General features: G+C 39.7%; 1 protein-coding gene across 1 annotated transcript in view; it reads right to left on the bottom strand.

Annotated features, from left to right (window-relative positions):
* Nucleotides 1-1,312: 1,312 nt before the first annotated feature.
* NXNL2 (nucleoredoxin like 2) overlaps nt 1,313-10,063 on the bottom strand; it is a 24,770-nt gene continuing 16,019 nt past the window's right edge. The window contains exons 2-3 of the mRNA XM_029911689.1: nt 2,068-2,140; nt 1,313-1,381 (exon numbers count right to left, since the gene is read on the bottom strand). Coding sequence (XP_029767549.1) covers nt 1,355-1,381; nt 2,068-2,140 — 100 coding nt within the window. The 3' untranslated portion in view covers nt 1,313-1,354. The remainder of the gene's footprint in view (nt 1,382-2,067; nt 2,141-10,063) is intronic.

Below are 10,063 nucleotides of genomic sequence, written 5' to 3'. Positions count from 1 at the left end.
GCTGGAAAAAGTAAGATGGGAGCTAAGTGGACTGTCTAACAGATTGATGCACACACAAAAGAAGCAACATTCAAAGAAACTGCCCTTCAGTTCAACATAAAGAGCAGAATGAAAGCATGCTGGAAAAAATATCTATACTCATTGTAGTGGATAGTGGGTGCCTAAGAAACTAAAAAGACAAAAAATTGTACTAATAGCAGGTGTACATGCAAGTCAGGTGTATCTACGTCTGGTGTCCAACGAAAACAGAAAAATGAGACCTGTTCTTCACTAGAAGTGACCTTTGAACTAATTCCGGTCTCTTTTTATTTACAACGAAGTTGCATTGATTTAATTAAAAGGCATGATGTTAAATTCATGTAAGTAAACCAGGGCAATTTGTGTATAGGCCAGGTCTGAGATCTTGTCATCCTCGCCGTGTGTGTGAATGATGGGCAATGCAGTTGGAGCTGCACACCATCTAAATCATAACATCACAGTTACTGAAAGGTATCGAACTGGGTAGTGTTCCTTTAAATAGTTTGAGTCTCATCTAGTAGCCCTCATTGTCTCCTATGTTCCTAAAACCTCAAGACTACCTGCTAGAACACCAGTGTGTATATGTAGCTAGGCCTTGCATGTTCTATATCGTTAGAAAACACAGTTATTTGGACCCCACCATGCCTTTATGGTTCCTTCATGTTATGTTGTTGTGAATAGAGCAAAAGACACAACAGCTACTTATCTAAATTAAGATGCTATGGTGTTACTGTCTCTTTAAAATGAAATTAGCAGTACAGTCAATGACTTGACATCCTACATGCACGTTTCCTACATTATGACTGACAACATGAGTATAGCTAGGAATGTGTTACCTTTGCAGGAGTAAACCTATTCCCTTCCCCTTGTCCTCTTTCTCTGCCTTCACCTAATCACCTTCTCTTTAATAAATACACTTACGTAGCCATAGGGGCTGACGGGTGGTAGTATTCTACAAAAATGCTATTTTCAGCAACCTACCGTGGAAAAAGCAGACACATGAAGGCAGAAATTCATTTAGCAATTTTTAGCTAGACCATATATATCACACCATTATTCTAATGCTTCTCTTTGCAGAAGAGGACATACCATACTGGGGTTCAATCCCAAGACTGGGGTTCTAATTCCTAGCTGTGCCACCAATAGCTTCAGAGGAAGCGTACAGAACAGTGCAGTTGGAGTGATCCATGCCTGTCTTTCCCTCCTGGCTTCTGGCAGTCAGAGGTTTACATGGGGTTGCATCCCTGACTGTCTTGGCTAATAGCCATTGACGGCTCTATCTCCATGAACTTACCTAATTTGTTTTTGAACCCTCTTATCCATTTGGCCATCATCTTCATCGAGGATGAAGTAAAGAATTTAACTGAAATGAACAAAATAAATAGCAGAAACTATCTTTACAAAAATCCCCACAGCATCTGCAATTTTCTCATGCCCACAGACTTCCATTGGCACTTGCTAATTTCACAGTAAGAACAAAGGTCTGCTTTTCATTCTTCTGTTATACAAGTCCTCAGAGGGAAAACATTTTGCTCCTATTATTGCTGCTTGTGTTGACTTGCTCTCATTCCCTGAGTATTACATTCTGTAGCAGACTGTTGGTGTTCAGGGTAATCCTTACTTTGCAGTTCCAGGCAGTGGAAGTGACCCTGCATATTAAATCTACAATATTATGGCTAATGACAATGTAAAGTCCTGGGGACATGCCCTCTGTGCTCTTGACCAGGCATTTGGAACACTCGGAGAAGATTGCTCCTGGAGGATACCTCTCATGTCCCTAGTGCATAGAGGAGTGAAATTCCCACTGTGCAAAGGGTCAGCCCTAAGAACTGCACTGCTTAAGTCCCATTTAAACCCTGTTTTCAGAATTAAATGGGACGTACGTGGTGAATAGGCCTCGTTCTGGTTCTTTGCACCAGGGACAATTTCCCTATAGAAGTCTAGTCAATGCTGCATGAATATTCATGCAGTATAGACATGATCAGTAAAGCTGAGTTAGGTGTACTCATTACCATATCTCTGTGCTTGGATCTAGAAACTTTCTCTTACCTGAGACATAGTAGTGACACCATCATCTTCCAGACATGTACATAATGAGCAGCACATCATCGTGCGTTCTGAACTAGAGAGAAAATGGGGGGAATGAAATGAAAACAGTAAAATGCTAGTTTTATATTAAACATACCAGCACGGTCATAGCCCTCCCTCTGTCTTACAAGGCAGTCATCAGATTCCCTTGCTACAATAAACTAGAAGGCTGATGAACCATTCAGTTTATTCGCACAAGAATCAGACTGTTACCTTGTAAAGCAAGGCTCAGTGATATTGCTTAATTTGTTATCGAGAGTCCAAAACAAGGGACAAGTAACGTATGTGTTTACAGAACACATTTTTCTTGCAGCAATTTGAAATCAGAATTAGGAGAATCAAAAAAATGTGGAGTTTTGTGCAACTGTTAGATTTATTTTCAAGTCTTTGATATTTCATGGAAGAAATTAGAACTCTTCTGGGAAACATTTTTTCCCATGAGCAATTACCTGGCATGAAATAAGATTTGTGTGTCAAAGCAATTAGTTAAAATCTAGTGGTATTGTTTTATCATTTTAAAATCTCAGCAACCAGGGATAAGGTTCAAGCTTTGATTCCACAGCACCCTCAGGTGATCTGTACAGAAAATGTTTGAAAAGAAAAAGGAATCATAGATCCCTCTCTCTTACATATGACACAGATGAGAAAAGACTGGAAATCTATATCCAAGAAGTCCAAATAAATAATCAAATCTCCAAAGAGACTGGATCTCTTTTAGCCCCTTGTTCTACACTTTTGTTACAATTACCATCTGAGAGTGAATAGATGAAGTTAGTGGCATACAAAAATCTTCAATGTTGCTTTAGATTCTGAAATACCAGTTCAATTTTTCAAGATGTACCAAAAGACACTGGGCCTGACTCGCCTCCCCCCCAAACTGGTGTAAACCAGGAGTAACTCCACTGAAGTCAATGGGATTGCACCAGTAAAATCCAGTATGAGTGAGAAGAGATTCAAGCCCATTGTTGCTATTTATTTTTTTATTTTATTTTTTGGCTAAAGATACTGTATGTTTGTTGTCATGGGCAATAGGTACAAACTCTAAGTATAAACAGTATATTGTCTGATCAATGCATGTTTGAATTTATTTAATTATTATATTTATTTCACAAAAGAGTATACGCATTTATGTTTCAAATGGCCATAATAAAATGTTTATTAAAAGAAAAAAAGTCTATGGAGAATCAACGTACATTCCTGGGAAGATTTGGGGAAATGCTACAAAAATACATTTCAGCAGGAATAAACAACTTCTTTGAATAAGCATACTGGTGGATAATTGCAGAGTACTGACAATGTTGTAAGGCATAATGATGTATCACTTAAGTTCTGTCTAGTGTAACAACCCATTTCTGGTCGCACAATCTGAACTTAAGCTTTATTAATCCGACTATGTATTTCTACCTGTTTAAAAGTGTACGTGTGCCTCCCCACGACTAGATTGTACATGGATTACGTTAAACTGCAACCCATTTCCTAAAGTTCATAAGTCACAGATATGACATCACACAACAATTACGCTCCAGCACAGGGACTTGAACCTGGGCCTCCTACATGTCAGGTGAGTGCCCTGACCAGTAGGCTCTTGGCTTTCTGGGGGTCACTGTCTCTCTGGCCAAAGAAAGTTTAATTGGCACCGATACTGTCCCATGAAATTTTTGGCTTAGGCTAAGATGCATTTTTTTTAAAAATAGTGTTGAAAAATTCCTGACCAGAATTCCCAGAGATGCTGAAGGAGAAGCAAAAGAAAGCCAAAGACACAGCCAGAACAAGAACTAGGAAGATGGCCCTGAGAAAAGGCTAGAGAGAGGGGAAGCTTTTGGGCTCAGTGGTGGCTGAATAGGGGCAGGGAACTATGCGCAAAGAGACTGCCTCCTGCAGTTTGATTCCTACAGTGTTCAGGGAAACAAGACTTCATGTACATTCTTTGTAAATAGACAGGATTGCATCAGGGATATACCTGACTCCATCACCAATTTCTCCTAACAGAAACAATCTGCTAGACCTTGAATTATGGCTAACCGTTCACATCAAAAGGGGATAACATTAAGTATATTTGAAATGTCATGAAACAGCTTGATTTCTCCTTTAAATGCGTGCTTTTCTCTTGCCAGTGCCCAAGGCCCTGAAGGATTAATCCCAAAATATTAACATGAGGAATGAAAAAAACACAAGAAAAAGCAAGGGCTATGCCCTAATAACCAGCATGCAACTGCTGAACTAGACAAATTCTCTGCCTTAGCTGAAATGATATGGTGTCTAGCAAAGGATAATGCCTATTGGGATTAAAAATTAAGTGTTTTATGGTCCTTGAAAGAATAATGTATCTCATATGGGATTGCTTCCTCAGATAAGTAACTAACAACTAGAGGATTATGTAATCACTAAAATCAGCTTGGGATACAGCAAAAAGTCATTTGTTACAAAGTGCAGCCCTCAACCAGGAATGCACTCTAGCATTCACAGAATGCACTTGATTGTTACAGTTTGGAGTATGTTCATCTTTCTTTTGAGTTCTAAAACTGCAAATATGCTAAAGTACTTTCAGTACAGCCTCCAGTCATCCAAAGCTTCCTGTTACTGTTCTGTTTTGGCAATGTTCCGAGGGGGACTGGAAATAAATACATCGAACTAATAATCTTCTCCCAAAGGTCAAATGTGTCAAATCTTTTTCAAGCAAATCTGGTAAGACGATTACAAATGATTCCTAGATTTGTGACTTCAGAACATTCTACTTGGCCTTGGAGTTATTCTAATCAGTTACTCTGAGGCTAATCCAAAGCACAGCACGGTGCAGATTGCAGAGACATGGAATGAGATGCACTTAGTTTGCTGTATTTCTTTATTTGATGCGGCTTATATTATAAAAAATAAGTGCCCTATACTATCTATAATAGTGGTATTTGGTTAAATACATTTCTCCAAAATACATCTATATTAATATGAACATAATGCTGGTGAATGGTGAGAGATTGAGGATACTAGAGAATGAGGCATTATTCATCCCCACATGAGGCACAGGACTGACAATGGCAATGCATGCTTCCCTGAAGAACCATGTCCAAGAGTCCCAGCCCTGACCGAGAGGGATCACCAAGTCAGGGTTGAGGCCCAGAATAGGTTTCTCCAGGATTGAGAAGGTAGTTCGTTCATTTTCCATACCCAGCCATTCACTGGCCTCTCTGAGATAGCCCTAACTGATCCCCTTAGGCAAAATGGGTGGCTTTGGTGGGGTGGACACATCATCTAGACATGGGGCATATCTACACTGGGGATTTTTGCACTGGTGTAACCTACACTAATGAAGATACCATGGTGCAAGCCCCCAGTGTGGGGGAATAAAAGTGGTATGGCTTGGTGATATCTAAGCAGTTTTGGAACCTCTAAAGCTGTCTACACACAATCAATCCTCAGAACACACACGTGTTGTTAGCCCCATGTGACAGACAAGGAAACTGCGGCCGAGAGGCTGACTGACTTGCCCAAGGACACAGATATATGGCATGTCAAAGTCCAGCTGAGAACTCAAGAATTTCATACTCAGAACATGCCTTTCAATGTTGAAATCTGACAGAGATAAACAGTAACCAAAAGTGGTAACTATTGGACGGCTGTACATTGGCCTATGAAATGAGACGCTGATGTGCTCCCATTTCACATCTTACGGCGTGTTTACACTGTCCCACGTTTCGGACTTTGAGGGTGTGAATAACAGTGCACAACAACTCCCCCGTGTGAATGTTGGAGGCACGAACTAAAAGGTTCCTAGTTCACAAGAACATTTCTTCTTCAAACAAGACCACATTAATGTGAACTAGAAACCCTTTAGTTTGCACCCACATGGGGGAGTTACAGGACAGCACATTAGTGCACACTATTGTACACACCCCTGCAGTCTGAACTGCGGGGCAGTGTGGACATGCCCTTAGTAAACAGATTATCTCTCAGGCAAAAGCTACCATCCCAGTTTACACTATCTTGTTGGAAGAGAGGCCAGGGACTGGAGCATGGAGCACTGGTGAGAATGGAGATTATACTGACCCTCTCACTGCTAGAGGTGACCCTTTCAAGCAAAGGTTGAAACACCTTTATATGAGTATAGCACTGCCACTGTCTGCGCTTTAATTGTTCAGTAAACAGAGAACTTCATTTTCCCGTGCTCTCGGCCACAAAACAGGTTGAATCACTAAGAGCTCAGAGACTCTAGGATTCTGATCCAGGATGATCACTGAGTCACTCTGACCCGAGGCAAGTTACTCTATCTCCTTGTGCCTCACCGAACCCTGCTGGAAAACTGGATTTTTAAAAAGCAGAAGCTCCCTAAAAAAGCCCAGGTGTCTGTCAAAGGGGTACTTCTTTGGGTAAATAATTTCTTTTAAAAAGAGCTTTGATCTGAGCATGACACTGCTGATACAACTCTGTCTAACAGATCTTTACATAGGAATTCTGTAGTTATATTGCAGTCGTCAGAAAGACATTCTTTTTGGAGGATTTTTTTCTGTGTACAGTAAAGGAATCAATTTAAACCATTTCTCATTCAAAAACCACTGTTTTATTGTTTTGTGGATCTGGGAGTCTACCTACAGACTGGGCAAAACCTTAGTAGGGGTTAGCTGACAAGTGTCACTAGAGTCAATTTAGTATCGGCACAGTCCAAAACATTTCCTGTGCAGCATATGCACTGCCTTACAACATGCCTGAGCCATACTTGAGATGTCAGCACGTGCTTGAGGGTTCACATCTGGATTCCCTTTGCTACAGCAACACTCATGATGAATTATTCAAAACTGCATTCAAACCATTTACATGGGAATTTACTATGGTGCTTAAATTTGGGTTTCAGTTCAGGCGAGGAGGGACTTACCTTAGCAACCTCTGCATCCTGCAGTGCACACCTCCTGCAAACATCCATTCATCACTTAAAGTGAAAGGAAAGCAACAGGTAGCCATTCGTGTTTCCCAGTACATCACTCTTCATATAGCAGTGGTTGCTTTGAAATAGTTAAAACAAAATGGAGAAGATGGAGAGTATAAATCCCTCTCTATCAGGGATTCACCCATCTACACATTTGTCTTCATGGCACTCGACAGCAGAGACTTTAAGGCTGCCCACATATTTATGCACCAAATAACATCTAAAAACCTTCACCCACGCACAGTACAGATAACTGCTTGAGTTAACACTTTTCAACATCAGCAGTTGAAAAGCAACTCAGTCACACAATGAACAAAAGCAACACATCCTGTAATCTGATAGCTGCACCCACCACAGTGCTGTGGAAAGGGGAATAGGAGGCTAAAAGAGGTTCGTTACTGATCAGATCCATGTGGCCTAGCTAGACATGCTCTCAACTACTCCTTATCACAAGAATGCATCACTTTTAGGCCTTGAGTTTTACTCCTTTCTATAGAGATCTATTTCACTTTGTATTATTGTAAATCGAGATCAGAAATAAAAAAAACCTGATATTTAAAATATATGTTGAAGACATCATTACACCACGTGAGGAATCTTTAGGTTTTTGCCCATTTTGGATCTTTGTCTTACAGTCAAACACTAAAAATAACACATTTGGGCCCTCACAGCTCATTTGTAAATCTCTAGTTTTCTTCTTGGTAGTGCATCGATCCGATGATGACAAATCTGTGCAGATCATCTATTGTTGGTCTCATGGTGTGCCCTCTGATGACTGTACAAGCCAATTCTAGAGGTGCACATTTTGCTGCAGATGGTGCATGGGAAGTTCGCAGTCAGTGGATTGTGCGCTGCTGATGCTCTGTGACGTTGTTACAAATTCCAATAAATATCATTATTTTCTATCTAGGTATTTATTATGCACCCATCACTCTGGCATATGAATGGTAATTTTCTTCCCCCAGTTTCCCAAGGAGTTTTCTAGATAAAAAGGCCCAAAGGCAAAAATTCCTTCCAAAAATTTTAGTTATGTGAAGGAGTAAATACAGATCATTTTACTTCTCTCCTTTGAAGTTTATACACAGAACAAGCTTTCAAAATGTACACGAAACAGTCTTTTAAAAGGGATACTTTTAATCTTGGAAGGCAAAAAAAACCAACCCTACCTTGGACCTGGTCCCAAAAGAAAAACACAACTTTTAGTCAAGTTTATATGGTAAGATTGGTGCTCTCTTTGTAGTGCCCAGGCTTTTGCGCATATACGCTATTACCTTTTAGCAGAAAGAATGTTAGATCTACTCAGATATCTAGTGGCACGCCTCAACAAGAGAATATAACGAGCCCATTGCTATTGACAGTCAAAGAAGTTCTCCTTTAGCCCAACTGAGTGAGACCCGTGGTTATGGAGCTAAGTTCATGAGTTCTGTTTTTGCATACTTCTCATGCAGTTAAGATGTCCACAGATAGATCCTGATTGGCTGTTAGACTGAACTCATGCAAATAATAGATATGCAAGGACAAGCTTGGCCTTTACGTGGGGAATAAGGGGAAGAGCAAACATTCAGTGCTGTGGTTTTTAGGTATGTCAGATCTACCGAAGAATATATTTTGTCCTTGTCCTCCTGCACATCAGATAAATTGCTCTTCCCTTTCCAGCCTCTTATATATCCTAAAATATTGTTTTGAAAGAAATGTTCCATGTCTATTATACACAGCCTTATTTTGCTTCCTTATGCAGCATTTTGAAACAGAATGAAATCCACTAGAGAATCAGTGGAAGAATGCACATCATTAGCACTGACTCGGTCAGTTCTTTCTTGGGTTATTTTGTTATTTTTCAATTGGTTATTTTAGTCTGGCTTCATATTTTCCCTCTTTAGGATTACTTTAGGTTGTATCATGGACCACATTTTGGCACATGTAATCTGTCAGATTAAAATGAAACATGGTCATCTTCTGCAGCAATAATCTTCAATGATTACATACGCCACCTAGACCTGTTACAAAGACATTGTCCTCCAGTTAGGCCCTCATTCAGCAAAGCACTTAAGTATGTGCTCAAATCTCATTGACTTCAATGGGACTTAAGCACATGTTTAAAAGTAAGCATATGCTTGTGGGTTGCTGAACTATGGATTGATATGCCAACACTACTGGTGGAATACATTTATTTTATTGATTCCAGATTCTAATTTCTGAGAGAATGACTATTGTATAGGCAACTTTCCATGTACCACAATGTTTTATACCCATTTGATTTCTGTTAATTTTCAAATGTCTGTTTTTATATTTCCCTGGTCATCCAGTTTTGACCGTTTGCAGTGATGACATTACAAGAGAAAAGTGGGACAGAAATATGAGTCATTGTTGCACAGCACAGATGACTGTTGCTAACCAGAAGATATATACACATAAATTAAACCCTAGAGGATGCTAACAGGTTGGTATCTGCAAACAGTAGAAGGTTCCTGTGACAAAGGCCTATTATTCAATACAGACATGGTTTTGGTGATTAAGTGTGATTAGCTTGTTGTGGCCATAGGTGACAAAGAAATCAAGCCCATGAAGATTTAGAAATTAATCCATGTTCCTCTTCATCAGTTGACATTGCCACGAGGAGGGGGATGAGGAGAAAGAGTCACTGTTAGTCTTAGACATCCTAAAGAAAGCAATTATATTCTAAATTTGTCTACTAAATGCATGGCAAAGAGAGATCTTCTAAAAGATCAAATTACAATATCGATAGACACATATTCCGGATAAAAATCTTATTAACATAATGAAGCATTATAATGTAACACTACTTCTCTCATTAAAAATCCTCACACAATATATACACACAACAGCAACTCTTAAGAAGGAACTAAGGATACTTAGATGTGCAGTGGAGTTTTGGGGCATTGGTGGGTGGGAGGGGGGAAATGAGCTCAGCTAATGAAAGATAAGCAAGAGATTCACTGTATACCTCAAATGCTGATTTCACTTGCATTTGTATTGTTTACTTCATTAGTGAATCTATCACTCTTTTCCTCTGAGCTCTAT

This window comes from Terrapene carolina, unplaced genomic scaffold (assembly GCF_002925995.2).
Source record: "Terrapene carolina triunguis isolate 2854851 unplaced genomic scaffold, T_m_triunguis-2.0 Scaffold113, whole genome shotgun sequence".
NCBI lineage: Eukaryota > Metazoa > Chordata > Testudines > Emydidae > Terrapene > Terrapene triunguis.
This window is presented reverse-complemented; position numbering and strand designations above follow the sequence as displayed.